The 15442-nt window shown below is 40.1% G+C and overlaps 2 protein-coding genes across 2 annotated transcripts; both read left to right on the forward strand.

The window, feature by feature from the left end:
* Nucleotides 1–454: 454 nt before the first annotated feature.
* Nucleotides 455–5029, forward strand: LOC128449268 (sodium-dependent neutral amino acid transporter B(0)AT3-like). The gene is made up of 12 exons (XM_053432339.1): nt 455–629; nt 1443–1583; nt 1765–1902; nt 2011–2192; nt 2319–2429; nt 2519–2631; nt 2714–2842; nt 3141–3297; nt 3381–3585; nt 4331–4490; nt 4583–4745; nt 4856–5029. The coding sequence occupies exons 1-12, from the start codon at nt 455–457 to the stop codon at nt 5027–5029; spliced, it is 1848 nt and encodes a 615-aa protein (XP_053288314.1).
* A 1827-nt stretch (nt 5030–6856) lies between these two features.
* Nucleotides 6857–10862, forward strand: si:ch211-254p10.2 (solute carrier family 40 member 1). Its single transcript, XM_053432522.1, has 8 exons — nt 6857–6959; nt 7056–7123; nt 7276–7435; nt 7602–7717; nt 7935–8061; nt 8246–8500; nt 9023–9697; nt 10575–10862. The coding sequence occupies exons 1-8, from the start codon at nt 6857–6859 to the stop codon at nt 10832–10834; spliced, it is 1764 nt and encodes a 587-aa protein (XP_053288497.1). The 3' UTR covers nt 10835–10862.
* Nucleotides 10863–15442: the final 4580 nt, after the last annotated feature.

Genomic DNA, 15442 nt, shown 5'->3' on the forward strand with positions numbered 1-15442 from the left:
GGTCACTATATAAACACTATATATAGGTAATATATTTGTCGTGCCGCAGTATCTTAAGGAAAATAAATTTGTTTGCACAACATGACCGATCTCTAACTTGTTGTTTTGAAGCCTGGTTTCATGGTACCTGGTTACTCTCTATCACCCCCCCCCCCCCCCCCCCCCCATACTATCACACTGGGCTCCTGATTTAACGCCTTTGAGTTACAATCAACAGCCTCTGTTATCAGCACCATATAATGTGGCTTTGCACAAGGGCTCTTTGTCAAGCTAATAAGGCACATTATTCCCACAGCTTCAAGAGTCAGCAAGAAATATAAAGCTGCCAAAGCAAATATCAGCCCCTCGTCTCCTGATACAAACTGGTAACAAGGCCCAGGTTTTGTTTAGAACAGGTAGAGGAAGGTCAAACAGGCCAGAACAGATTTGTGCTTGCCTCATATAATTTACCAAAATGACAAGGAGCAACCGAGTGATAGACAGAGAAACTGGAAGTGAGGAACAGACAAAGATCCACGAAAGACCAAAATGGGACAATAAAGTTCAATATTTGCTGAGCTGCATTGGTTTTGCTGTGGGACTTGGAAATGTGTGGCGGTTTCCATATTTGTGTCAAGTCTATGGTGGAGGTAAGTACATTTAAATCGCATTTAATAATGCGCTTTGTTATGAAAAAAAAGTAAAGTTGGACAGTCTGGCAAAAACATGGCCTTTTACTCAGGTTTCCCATGTCAGGAAACATTTTACAGTCGATTATCGAAAGGTTCTCTCCACAGAATTAGCAAGCATGGAACAGAAACTCCTAGAAATAAGTTATATTTTGTATGACAATAACAACAATTGCAATCATGAAGAAAACTTTTCTTTTTGGAAAACGATTTATTCATATTCTCCAGAATACGTTCCACCTTTATATTTAGTTTCTTCTTTAGCCTTTAGTTAACCAAAATTGTCTGACTCAGTTAATAGTCTTACTCTAGACATTTCAATGATTTCAATTTCAACCCAAATTTCCATGCTGTGTCTTATTTACCAGTTGCAGAAATTATGTTTATCCACATACTGTATGTTTATTGAATCCAAAAACACGTCAAACCAGAGAGATTATATTTTTACATGATGTTACTTGGATCTCACTGATGAGAGTGATTATGTGAATGTAGCTCATGCTTATATCTTTGCAAAGTGTAGTTGCTTACATCTTCATAGCTGTGATTGACTAGCAACTGTTTCCATTTGGATTATTTAATTACCCCCCCCCCCCCCCCCCACACACACACACACCCACTCTCCCGCTCTGTACAGTGCAGATAAAGCTCAGATAATAAAATGTTCAGTAAACAGAAACAGTATGACCTCAAAGCCAAGGCCAATGTCTTTTATGTTTTTGAAGGTAAAGTCAAAACCTTACTTAAGAATGATATTTCCATTTTTATTTCAAGGGGCATTTCTCATTCCGTATGTCATCGCCTTCGTGTTTGAGGGACTTCCTCTGTTGCACATGGAGCTGGCCATCGGACAACAGCTCCGCATGGGAAGTGTTGGAGTATGGAACTCAATCTCCCCATATATGGGAGGTTTAGGTGAGAACATCTGGTACCAATGAGCGTGACCGTATTTTGGATTCACTCGGAAAATGTAGCTGCCAAAATGGGGGAATAAAAAACAGAACGTGATAGAACTTGAATTTGTCATTAATTGAGATCCATGCCAACTCTATTGTAAATTAATTTATGATGGATCACATCTATGTTTGATACACAGGTGTTGCTTCCTTGATGGTATCCTTCCTAGTTGGTCTGTTCTACAACATGATCTTGGCTTGGATTCTCTGGTACTTCTTCCATTCCTTTCAAAGTCCACTTCCCTGGAGGAGCTGCCCATTAAACGCGAATCATACCGGTAACTGTTATATCATAATGATATAAATGCTTTTTATAGCTGAGTTAAGAAGACAAAGTCCAACGACTTAATTAATCTTGATTTAATAACATATTCTCTTTGATGCAGGGTATGTCGCTGAATGTGAAAAGAGCTCACCAGTGAACTATTTTTGGTATCGTGAAACACTCAACATAACACCAGACATCGAGACCAGTGGGTCTTTACAGTGGGGGCTCGTGTTGTGTCTGGCAACTGCTTGGTGCCTCGTGTACATCTGCTTCATACGTGGAATTGAGACTATTGGGAAGGTAAAGCATGGTCATCTGTATTTGTATGAATTCATTGACAGAATTCATACAAATATCTGCACATGAAAGTCATATTTTAAGGTTTGAATATTAAATAGAAGATCAACGTCTAAACTTTCTCAACAGGCTGTTTATGTCACTGCCACGTTTCCATATCTTGTTCTGACCATCTTCTTGGTAAGAGCCTTGGCTCTGAATGGAGCAAGTGACGGCTTGATATATCTCTTCACTCCAGATGTATGTTGGCATCTTACTGAAATATTTTCAAGATTTCAGAAAAAGCAAGATCTGAAATATAACAAAACGTGCATATGTTTTTCCCGCAGTGGGAAACCCTCAAGAATCCTAAGGTCTGGTTGGATGCTGCCACTCAGATATTTTTCTCTTTGTCTTTGGCCTTCGGGGGACTTATTGCTTTTTCTAGTTATAACCCCCAGAAGTAAGTACATTCTGAACTAATGTTATTTCCCAATATATTGAAATAAAACAAAAAAAACTGAGATGGTATTCTATCTTCACAGGAATAATTGCGAGAGGGATGCCCTGATTGTTGGATGTGTGAACAGCTTTACGTCAATATATGCGTCAATTCCTATTTTTGCCATCCTTGGATTTGAAGCTAATGAAAACTATAATGACTGCAGAAATTGGTATGTAGCATTTAAGTAATTATGTAGTGCTACAGTACATGTACAGATCTATAATTATACAATTATACGGTATTATTATGATTAAATATGCAACTGATGATTATTTCATTAGAATTTGTCAGGCCCCAAACCAATCAGACTATATCACATGATAGTAATGTGTCTATTCCATAATTTTATTGTATCATATTATATTAAATTATATTGTCATACAACAATTTTAAATCAGTTAATGATATGAAGCATATGTTTTCAATATTATTATTAATGGACTGATTGAATGTCTTGTTGATTTTAGGAACATTCTACGCTTGACCAATGCCTTTAACATTGGGGATGAAAACATAACTCTTGAAAACTACGATCAGTGGTTTAACAATCTCAACACAACCGATCCCTCAGAGGTTGAAAGCCTTGGTCTAAAAACCTGCAATCTTCAGACTTTCCTGGACCAGGTACAGTGACTGTTACAAAACCTCTGATAACAGTTGACCAAACAAAGTTTCGTGTGAGTTTACGCATCCCATCCCCCCTGTAGAGTGCCTCTGGGACTGGACTGGCCTTCATTGTGTTCACTGAGGTGGTGATAAAGATGCCAGGCTCTCAGGTGTGGGCGGTGCTGTTCTTTGTAATGCTCTTCAGTCTGGGCCTGTCCTCCATGTTTGGGAATCTGGAGGGAGTCCTCACTCCTCTGCTGGACCTGCACGTGGTTCCACCCTGGATTCCTAAGGAGGTTTTCACAGGTAAACTGAAAGATCCAATAACTTCACATGACATTTGCAATACACATCATAACTAAGTGTGTCAGGACATCCCAGTGATTACGACACACACAGCCCACCTGCTGTTTCAAAGCATACTTGCTTTTGGGAAATTAGTTTTTCCCATGTGAAATCAATTACATGTGAAGCATGTGAACATGTGAACATGTGCTCTTCTATCCACAGAGTCATAGAGCCTGTTCCCACAGGATACCAGCATCTGTTCACGCAGCACACACAATTCCTTCAGACACAAATGGGCTTTTCATATTACTAATAACTCAAACAATTTAGAACACTAACACCCAATTTTCCTGTTTTTATTGAGAAGTAAGCCGTCGTAGTCTAGTGAATTCCCTCCGGACCTGCCCCAGACAAGAAACAAAGGAAGAGGGACTGGTTGGTCAGGGGTTCATCCTGCAGTTAAGACCCAAAGCATTAGAAAAAAAGAACTCGACAATGTAAGAGCAGTAGAGTCTTAAAGACTTTCAATTAAATTTAGGATTAAAGAGTCCATGGTTACTTTTCAAAACATTTATTATGTATTTGTTCTATGCTTTCATTATATAATTTTTTTTTTTAATGGAAAAATGTAGGTGTTCTCAAACGTTCAACTGCTAGGAGAGTAGATAGTTATAGTTTCCTTTTTAGCGACTTTGGCTTATTAATTACTATAGAATGAAACAAGAACAAAAACTAAATATATTTTTCATTTGTTTCCTCATAGGTTTAATGTGTCTTACTTCCTTTGCTGTTGGTCTCATCTTTACTTTGAGATCTGGAAACTACTGGCTGGAGATTTTTAACAGCTATGTGGGATCCATGCCTCTGCTCATCATAGCTTTCTTTGAGATCATCAGTGTGGCATATATCTACGGAATAAACAGGTTACTTTTGCACTTAATTATACTGAGGTTTATTTCTTGCAGCATTACAGTATATTTGACTGATTTAACATGGTGCTTCCGTGCACCCACAGGTTTAATGACGACATTGAGAAGATGACAGGTCATAGGCCGAACCTCTACTGGCAGGCCACCTGGCGCTTCATCAGCCCTTTAATGCTGCTGTTGGTTTTCATTGCGTATGTTGTGGTTGAAGCTGAAAAACGACCGACATATAACGCCTGGAACCCGGATTATGTAAGACAGATTGTTAGCTCCACAACATCACAGCTGAACTTTTGTTGTATTTAGCACAAAGTGTCAGACACAAACAACAACATTGATTTTCCTCTCCATCACCCCCACAGGTGAACTTCCCCCTCGCTGATGTTCTGCACTATCCTGAATGGGTGTATGCAATGTGTGTGCTCTTATCTGTCCTTCCTAGCCTGTCCATTCCTCTCGTGGCTCTCTACAGATTCAGCGGCTTCCTGAAGAATTACATCATGAACAGGAACAATCAAAACCCATATACAAATTAATTCTGTAATGGACTCTGTAAAAAAAAAATGGTTTTATCACACAAGTTTAGAGCTACCAGTAGCACATGTGAGCTATTTTTTCATTTAATAATATCTTATCACCTCAAACAAGGTAGTAATTGCGGTTTCTGTTCACAGGATTATGCAAAAAAACCCCCGGCTGAACCAATTATTTAGAAACATGGTGGAAGGGTTGGGTGTTTTTTTAAAATACAAACATTAGTTTTTTTTTAATTACTTTTCATCTTTGTATGGTACGGTATTGTAAGTTTCTCATTTTAAATTTCATTACATTTTAAATCACATTATTGCCATATTGCATTCGCAACGGCAGCTGTAATTTCAGTATATTTGCTAAATTAAAACATTAATTTTGTCTAAATTGACACAAGTGTATTTATAATGGGGAAGGAAGTGCAAACACCTTCAGCCAGATTGAATCAGTACAAGACAATATCCTTGAGATTTTGATATTTGATTAAAAGAAGACAGTGGTTAATTTCCTGTGTTGACTTTTCTAAATGGTTCGCGATATGCATGTTATTAAAAATATTGAAATGATTTGCATTACAAATGTGTTCAAGAAATAGTGCACGGACTGATGTTTGTAGGAAGGTTTTGTTAGTAAGTTTAATTAGCGTTATTGTCTTTCTTCTATTAACATTATGCATCATCTTGCCTAAGGAACAGATTTCATTTTGGGATGTAATATATCTTTCTGCTTCTGACCCTCTGTTAAATGCATATATAAAGAGTACTGTAGTGCTGCATGTGTCCTTTGTGTAACTTTTTTTTTTGCACGTCAACATGTGGGTGTATGCACAGCAGCTTGTGTATGTGTGAGGGGGCATGCATGTGCTCACTGGCCATGCTCATGTGTGTGTATTTTGAGTCATACGAGTTACACAGTTGTGCTTTTTGTGGTGTGGGTGGACAGTGATATTGTGCCCCCCAGTGTCACGTGCTTTGGAATATGCTGGCTGCCTTTGTTGTCCCTCTGCCCGTTCTGCTTTTCTGGCACTTTCATACAATGGTGCACTTGAACGCTGCTATGTTATTAAGCCTTTCAAACTACTACAGCTTGAATTCCAGCTCTCAGGAAAGACTAGCATCCCAATATAGGATACATGGCACAAGATTCATCGTCAAGAAACAACAGCGAGGATTGAGCGTTACATCAGAACAAAGGTGACGACCGACCCTGCATTGATGTATGAGCACTAGTTATTGTCAGTTTTACACTGCATTTAGAGAGCTGTGCAAGGTGTCATGCTAATGCTACTTTCAGCATTGTGATCCACATCCTCAAATGTTTTATTCTACCTTAATTCTTCACAATCTGACTTATTTTACTATAATTGAAAACAAAATTCTGATGTGACGGATTGCTTTGGATGTTAGTCTAAACAATAGCATGGTGTTGCTGTCATGCCATAGAGGTTAAAGTGGTTTGTTGAGTTCAAAAGGACATTAAGTTCCACCATTTGTTGCCCTACGTTGCCTGGGGAGAAACTAAATGGTGTTTTCAATTAGTGAGTTTCTACAGTGTTTTTTTCAGTGTAGTGGTTTTAACTGTTGTTCCACATTAGTTACTTGCATGTTTTCAGCGAAATAACCAGAACTTTGATAAGTGGCTTTAAAATGATTGTAGTCATGAATAAAAAAATGACTGTAGTAGGACAACTTGAACTAAACTGTATTCAGAATAATCTAAGTGAGTGAGTACTGTGACGTACAGGTGACGTACAGTATCATTACACTAACTGTGGAAGAAGACTGCGACAAGTTCAACATGTTTTTAGACCTATGAATTCTACTCTATAGGCAATGTCCCAGCGAGCAGATGCCTCCCAGTGTGGTGGGGTTGTGGTCGAGTTCGAGTCTGACGACATTAGGAATGCAAGAGCTCAGAAAGCGAGGAGTATACCAGGTGAAGTCATCTTTACATCCCGAGGGAATTTGTGTTGTGCGTTTGCAGCAAATATAACGTGTGCTTATTCCATTTTCACGCATTTCCCCCCGTCAGGTTCAGCTCTTATCTACCTCAGAGGTCCCAAGTTTCTCATCTATGTCAGTGGAGCATTGTCAATGTGGGTAAGAATCATTCCCCGAAGAAGCAGATTGCTGGAGCAATAGTTAAGACATCGAAAACGTGAATTACTGTAAACTTTGACTGTAAACATACAGGCTACCTCTTTTTTTTAGACACAACATACAATGATGACCTTTAATGTTATGTTAAACAGGGTGACCGCATGTGGCACTTTGCTATCTCTGTGTTCCTGATTGAGCTGTATGGCCGTAACCTGCTGTTGACAGCGGTGTTTGGATTGGTAGTGGCTGGGTCAGTGCTCCTGCTTGGAGCTTTGATTGGAGACTGGGTTGATCGCAATCCAAGGAATAAAGGTAGGTGTGGCAGTTTCACACAGATCTGAACATCTTATCTTGCAGTACATGAGAGAACAGTGATAAGGATTGACAACCACTGACTCATATCTGCCAAAGCTAGCATTCATTTTATTAATAGACTTGCTATGTTCTTAAAGTGTTTTTGTTTTGTTCCCTATTTTAGTTGCACATGCATCTCTTTTCATTCAGAACATCTCAGTGACAGTATGTAGCATTGTGCTCATGTTGGTGTTCTCATATAAGCAAAGGATTGAACAGATCTGGGACGGCTGGCTTACTGTGAGTACAAACTTCACCTCTTGACTAATAATCACTTTTCATTCATTGATACTTTATTGATGTGCAAATGGAATACACACCGTGATGTCACACAGAGTTTTGGCTACTGTTGTTGTTGTTGTTCCCTCTGTCCTGTGTCCCTGTTGTCTCTGCTGCTGAGCTTGTGGCTTACTCTGTGCTGTCATAGTAACATGTTGCATCGCAAAACTTACACAAGGTGGTTTGTTATACGGTGGTGATCGTCCTGGCAGATGTGGCAAACCTTGCGAGCACAGCGCTGACCATTGCCATTCAGAGGGACTGGATTGTGGTTATTACAGGCTACAACCGAGGTCACCTGGCTGGTGAGGGGATTTGATCTCTGTTCATGCTCATGTTGGTTTATAGTCCATGTTTATCCGGGGCTTGTGTCCCTGGTTATTCATCATAAATATGTAAATTATAGAGAATATTGGTCCATTTCAGATTTTTGCTGAACACCCTCTAGTGGACACTGGTTAACCTCTGTGTGTTTGATCTTGACAAAAGGAATGAATGCAACCATGAGGCGGATAGATCAGGTGACTAACATCCTGGCCCCACTAGCAGTGGGACAGGTCATGACCCTGGCCTCCAATGTAGTAGGCTGTGGCTTCATCCTGGGCTGGAACCTTGTGTCTCTCATTGTGGAGTTCTTCTTCTTGTCACGAGTGTACCGCATCGTCCCAGCGCTCTCGATCAAACCCCCAGTGGTGGAGGTGGATCAGGTGTATCTGCAGAGCTTGGAGAGGAGAAGGTCACTAGGTACGGATACACATGTTTTGTTTCTGTGTTCGTACATCTAAACATCACCAACATAACCAACACAACCAACACAACCAACATTTCAATATTACCAAGACCTTATAGATATACAAAATAAAAATGAATTTGATTGAACTATGTTACCAACCTGCTTGTTATTGGATCACAAAAAAGTGATGAAATACAAAATATCGAATAATATGTGATCCTTGAATGATGTAAATACATATTTACATCAAAGTCCTGGAATTACCTAATACACTGGGCCTAATGGGTGCTTTCATTTCTTTAATTGTCTACAATCAATAAATGGACTACATCATTACAGTATAAACATTTTCTAGTTCCAAAGCTTATTGGAGTATTCTTCTTTGACACAGTTTCTGTACAGTATTAAATTTTCACAGTCCAACTTCGGCTGGATTTGATTGTAATATGACATGAAACGGTGCAGCACCGACTGTGATTTATGGATTTTACTGATGCACAGAAATGATGGCTGAAATTCCTCTCTCTCATCAGGGGAAGGTATCGTTGCACAACCTCAGCCTCTGACAGAAGGCAACTGCAACACAGGCCTGCACCTCAAAGAAATCACAAACCTGCCACTGTGTTTCCGGAGGTTTCGCTGGTTGTTGAGCACCTGTAAGGACGGCTGGAGGGCCTACTATCGGCAGCCTGTCTTTCTGGCAGGAATGGGCCTGGCTTTCCTCTACACAACAGTGCTGGGCTTCGACTGCATTACCACTGGCTATGCCTACACTCAGGGTATAAGCGGCTCTCTACTTAGTCTACTGATGGGTGTTTCAGCTATCACAGGGCTGTTGGGCACTCTGATGTTCACCAGACTCAGGAAGACATATGGCCTGGTTAACACCGGCATCATCTCGAGCTGCCTCCACCTGGGCTGCTTGCTGCTGTGTGTGTGCTCCGTGTTTGCCCCTGGCAGCCCTATGGATCTTAGCTTGCTGAAGCCCTACATTACCAACTCCTCTGAGGTCGGAGGGATGGCGAGCCAAAGGCAAAAACATACATTTCCGCTAAGGGGGGGAAGCAATCAACCACTGCTTCCCGACCGCTCCTCCATTCATTGGACCAACAACACCGTGCTTTTTGACAACGTGCCCTCTGGCACAGCGCCAGAGTCCTACATCTCCATTATCCTGTTGTTCCTGGGCGTCATCACAGCACGCATCGGTGAGTAGATAGACATCTGAAGCAGACACCATAACATAATTGAGTACATACATTCATATTCAATGCTTGGGAATACTAACAACTGAAAAGCCTGCTCCATATATGGACATGGAGCGTATCAGGAACATCTATCTATCTTGGCCCATACATTACAAACTGCAGAACAGAAACTATCAAAGATGTATGGTTTAGTAGGTTTCACAGTTACATAGTTTATCCACCAGAGAGCGCTGTCAATTCACTGTATAATCTACCACGCAGTACATTAGTGAAAATTACAGTACATGTAGGACTATTTCTTTTTATGTTTCTCACTTAAACCATATTAATAGTCAACATTGTAATTGCAATGTATGTATATTCTATGCAACATAGTAGCACTAGCTTGTTCTGCATTTTAATGATCATACTAAGAGGATTCAAGTCCGACTGATATGGATTTCTGGGGATGATACCGATATTAGGGAGTAAAAAAATATATCAGCCAATATATATATATATATATATATATATAAATTAAAAAAGTAAATTCTATAATCATTATCAAACCCTTACGACAATTAAATATAATTCAGTCCTTGTATTTTACAGTTTAAACAAATGCAAACATTTTCTGCATTGTTTGTCCTGTAAAATAAAAGTTTTTTTATCAGTGCACATTGCAGATGATGATATGTCTTTGAAAGTCTGGTATTATTGGCCAACCGGTTTATCTGTCAGGCTTGATTAAGGATAAACATATCAATGTCAGCATCAGCCCAAAAAACTGGACTTTTCCCATAAATTATTTTTGGTTTGAAGGACAAAATAAATGCCAAGCTGTGCAAAAAACAGGCTAATTTTAATTCATTAAACCTCAATGACATTTGTGTTTCAGGTCTGTGGTCCTTTGACCTGACAGTGACCCAGCTCCTGCAGGAGAACATCTGTGAGTCAGAGAGGGGGGTGGTAAACGGTGTGCAGAGCTCCATGAATTATCTGATGGATCTGCTTCACTTCATCATGGTTATCTCCGCTCCACAGCCGCAGCACTTTGGCATCCTAGTTATCATTTCTGTGTTGTTCATCACCACCGGGCATACCATGTACTTTGTGTATGCGCACCAAGCCAAGAGAAAACGCCGCCTCAACACATAAGGAGCACATGTGGCCCCACACACTCACGTGTGAGATGCATACCAGCACTGACTCCACTCTGCACCTGTGAAATGAGTGTCTCCCTCCTGTTCCTTCAGCAATCGTATTGCAACACTCCACTTCTGACGTAGCCATTCATTTCAGCACAACACAGCGAGTGCCTGTCCCACCTCTGTTGCTTTCTTCCTGCAGGGCAACGTGCCACAGCAGCAAACAAGACCTCAGGTGAAGTAGAGTGGGAGACGCGCTCTCCCTTTGTGTACATACGTTGAGGTGGCTACAATAAATGCAGCAATGGTACCTCCAGGTGAACTGTCCTAATCTACGCGTACAACAGGACGAAAAGGTTAAGGCCAAGGCTCCAGCACATGCCTTTGCAAACCCTGTAGGATTACTGCAAGACCTTCATCAGACAAGTCTGTTAACTTACATAGCTTTTTTGGAAGGGAGGGTGGATGGATGGAGAGATTTTTCTAACCTTCACTCAGTTAATAACTGGTGTTGTGAGAAAAACTTAGCAGTGTTACACAAAAATACAAAACAAGGCGAGACAGTACTTTTACAAGTGGCATCGATGTTCTGATCCGTCCACTTGGAAATATTCCAGGATGTCCAGAAAGGAAAATAAAGGGAACGTGATGTGAGATTGTTTGATTTATAAAAGAAAAAATCTGAGAGGCAGCCCCCTTTTGATGGACAGAAGTGAAAGGATGAAGTATTTCCTTCCCCTGGTTTGTTTCTCTGTGGATGAATCAAACAAGCATTTGCCTTTCTTTTATGCATGTTATGGATGACAGCGAAAGATCACACTACATCATGTACTTGAGTCAATAAAAACTATTTTATTCTAATTGCTTGTGTACTTGGATAAATAAGAATAGTTTCCAAACTTTCTTTCCTTCCCATTTAAAGAGTGATATTAATAGTTTATGGTTTATAGAAACCTAAGAGGAAAGGGATCTTCATTTTGTGACATGTTTTAAACCAGCTATGTGTTGATAGCAAATGTCCATCCCTGCTATTGGCAGTATTGTATTAGACTTTGCTTTATTCTTTTGTAGTTCTGATGAACTAAACTTTACCTTACCTCAACTAAGAACAAGAACACTGTTGGGAATATGACTTGGGAATTACTCTCAGCTACTCTGTGTTTTCATATCTCCTTCATGTACAGTGGAAAAAACATCAAAGTCTGTCATACAACCAGCAACACATCTCAATATATTTGTATAATTTCCCTGTGAAATCTCTGTATTGTATGTTGTCAGACTGACTATTATGATAATAAAAATGACTGAGGAGGATTTGGCCTCAAGTAATGTGACATGAATAATAAACAAATACATATTTGTAAAGTAAAATAAAGTGCTACACATGCTGTGCTGGATGACTTGCTGATTATTGATCTAAATGTCCCGAAAATGTCTTTTTTGACATTGCAGATGCATAAAGGCTCTTTTTATTCAAAGTAAAGTCAACAATTCAACCTTCACGTGTTAATGTTAGTGGAATCATTCCAATAAAAAGGACAGCCATGCAGTTTCATACAGTCTGTTCCTTGTGGACAAAATATATTTGATCTATAAATACAAACAGAAACATCCCTGTAACTTGCACAAAGTAATTTAAGATTTTGCTCCAGTCAAACTACTACAGATATCATATAATCTGAGATATAGTGCCAAAGGTGGAGTAAATTCCTTCAGTCAGAATTGAGCTAGCGGCCCCAAATTGCTCTCATGGTTGTTTGTAGAAATGCCTGCAGTGTAAAGGAGAGTCTGAAGGGGCCAGGGAGGATACAGTAGATGCTAATGTAATGGCTTCATGTGGCCAGGAGAGGTCAATGTGACATTAGAGGGTCATCACTGTGCCAGCATGGCAACGCTTCCTTGTTGCACTATAATATCTTAATCCTAAAATTATATTTAAATTACCTGCATCATCCAAGAGAAATTTGTATACTTTTGTCAATTATCCAGGAGAGGACAAATGAGGACAAATGAGGACACACAATGTCCAACCAAAGGCAAATCATTTAGAGTGGAGGGACATGAATCCAGTGTGCAGTGTCGTAATATCACTTTGTTGGGAACTCACATTAGTCATATTTTCAATACTGGTGCACCAGTGGAATTGAACATCAATACAGCACAGCAGTATGTACAGGAAGCTGAGAAATTAAGTTTATATTCACTATGACTTGCAAATCGGAAGGAGTTGTCAGACTGCATTTACCGCCACTAGTACTCAGTGGTGTCAGCAGCACTGTGTGCGCGAGTTTACATTATTGCTATTGCAAGCTTCTCATATTCTTAAAGAGCGCTTCTATTATGATAATGATGATATTGACTGCCAGCTCCTGCCACCATTGTAAATCTATAAACGTGTTCCACTAAACGAAGCATGTAGTGATCCATCAGAGTCTGTGGCAGCATGTAGTGTCGTTACCTTGACAATATACAGAAGCCATGATTAGGCTGGTTAATGCAAGTGGCCTGTCTAAGAGCTGATGATGTATTATACATCACGGCAGAACAGATTTTTTTAACTGAACAGAGAATATAAAAACACCTGCTAGCATCTTTTTCTGCCTTAAAGTTTAAAGCTCACAGAACGATTTCTAACCATAGCCAGAGTGATACTTTAAAAATGTCTATATTGTACATTTTATTGTACGAATAAACAATGCAGAATAGATGTGCGTATTACATTACATGTCATTTGGCTGACGCTTTTGTCCAAAGCGACTTACAATTAGTACACTCAACATTCATGAGGGGCCAATTCGCCCCACAGATGGGAGAGAGTGGGGTTTGAACCGGCAACCTTCTTCTTGGAGAACTATCACTCTAACCACTAGGCCACAAAAAAAAATGGTGAGTCCCAGAACTACATGCGAGGTTTACACCACAGGAGCTAAATGCTAATTCAACGCAAAACAAGACGAGGTAGTTGCCATTAGAGAAACATGCTTCTCCACATGAGCATTAACTGGAGAGGTTGTGTCTGTAGCCTCATGGTACATGATGGGCAGTACTGCTTTGTTGTTAGCTAGTGCCCAATAGCTAAACATTAGCCAAGCTTTCAGTGTTGACTGGTCCACACTCATTAATGGGCTGTTTCAGGGTTGAGACTTGGTTTTATGGCTAGGGTTAGAATGACGTTTAGGTTAAGGTTAGCCTTAGGGTTAGGGATAAAAGAAGGTCGTAAAGACTTGCAAGTAGGCTCTACCACCACTAATGCGGGCACGCCGGATTGATTGGTACCATCTCAGAGCTTCTATGACCTTCGGAAGGGAAAACCCCAATTTGTGAAGTGTTAGGGTTGCAATAAGTGTTAGGGTTAGGGTTAGGGTTTAAGGCTAGGGTTAGGGTTTGGATTATGGATAAAAAGGTCGTAGAGACTTGCGAGTAGGCTCTACCCCCAATAATGCGGGCACTCCCGGTCGATTGGTACCATCCCTGAGTGTTTATGACCTTCGGAAGGGAAAACCTCAATTTGTGAATTGTTAGGGTTAAGGTTGCAGTTAGGGTTAGAGGTTAGGGTTAGGGTTAGGGTTATGTAGAAAAGAAGGTCGTAGAGACTTGCAAGTAGGCTCTACCCCCACTAATGCGGGCACGCCGGATCGATTGGTCACATCCCCGAGCCTCTACGACCTTCGGGCGGGAAAAACCTAATACTGCCAATGAATGTTATATATTATATGTCACCTTCCACTATATTTACTGTACAAAACAGGTTCAGTATTTTTATTCCTGCTGGATGGTAACGTTTTTGACGTATTATAGATGATAGATGGTCTCCACATGGTCTCTTGTGTGTAATTTTGATCGTTGCTTACAAAGTACAATAATGCACTAATGCAGAAACCTGAGATTAGCCTACTTTTATCATCCCTTCACTGTGTGGTAATGTTATTGTGTCTCTTGTTTGTTATGCATCCTTTTTAATTTTTTTATGAGACAGTGCAGCTTTTGAATATCTGTACTTGGCTGGTAGAGGAGGCAGCGTAACAAGATCAACAGAGTTTCATCACCATTTAAGTCGTTTGCAATGCTGCAGGAGAGTGGTTGTCATGGTAGTCCCTGGTTAAAGACGCTGTTCGTATTAGAGCAAGCTCACTAACAAGTCTTGAGGCGTTCTCACTTTGCAATTCATTTACTTGAGAAAGTGGGTCAGTGGTAGCATATTAAAGCTGAAGTTGTCCTCCTGGCTTTGTGCGACGTTCTCTAGGAAGGAGCAGGAAGGGGGACAGAGTTGTTTTTAGACATTCAAGGCATTTACTTTCCTTAGTTTATCTCTCGTAGTGCAATGGTAGAATAACGTGAACTATAGACAATAATTGCAGGTAGTTCGCTCGCTAAAGTTTACTCTCTATAAATGGGGTGTGGTAAGATGAATTCTTGATCGATACAAGTCACTTTTGTGTAATGACTGAGCTGATTGTTGTAGTAAGGGAATGAGGTTGCAACTGATTGGGAATGTTTCACCCGCTCATTTTGACCTATCGTGAACATGTTCAAATAAAGATTGAAGGGGATTAGCTATTCCATTACATTCAAATCAGTTTTGTATCAATAGCTCAACAGTTTCCACGATGAGCAGACA

Source organism: Pleuronectes platessa, chromosome 10 (genome assembly GCF_947347685.1).
Source record: "Pleuronectes platessa chromosome 10, fPlePla1.1, whole genome shotgun sequence".
Taxonomy (NCBI): domain Eukaryota; kingdom Metazoa; phylum Chordata; class Actinopteri; order Pleuronectiformes; family Pleuronectidae; genus Pleuronectes; species Pleuronectes platessa.

Excerpts from the sequence above, each read along its gene's own strand:
- LOC128449268 (XM_053432339.1), top strand. The coding sequence starts at position 455 with ATGACAAGGAGCAACCGAGTGATAGACAGAGAAACTGGAAGTGAGGAA. Across the intron at positions 2,430-2,518 it reads TATATCTCTTCACTCCAGAT|TGGGAAACCCTCAAGAATCC; the intron begins GTATGTTGGCAT and ends TTTTTCCCGCAG. Across the intron at positions 3,298-3,380 it reads TTCAGACTTTCCTGGACCAG|AGTGCCTCTGGGACTGGACT; the intron begins GTACAGTGACTG and ends TCCCCCCTGTAG.
- si:ch211-254p10.2 (XM_053432522.1), top strand. The coding sequence starts at position 6,857 with ATGTCCCAGCGAGCAGATGCCTCCCAGTGTGGTGGGGTTGTGGTCGAG. Across the intron at positions 7,124-7,275 it reads GTGGAGCATTGTCAATGTGG|GGTGACCGCATGTGGCACTT; the intron begins GTAAGAATCATT and ends TATGTTAAACAG. Across the intron at positions 9,698-10,574 it reads CGTCATCACAGCACGCATCG|GTCTGTGGTCCTTTGACCTG; the intron begins GTGAGTAGATAG and ends TTTGTGTTTCAG.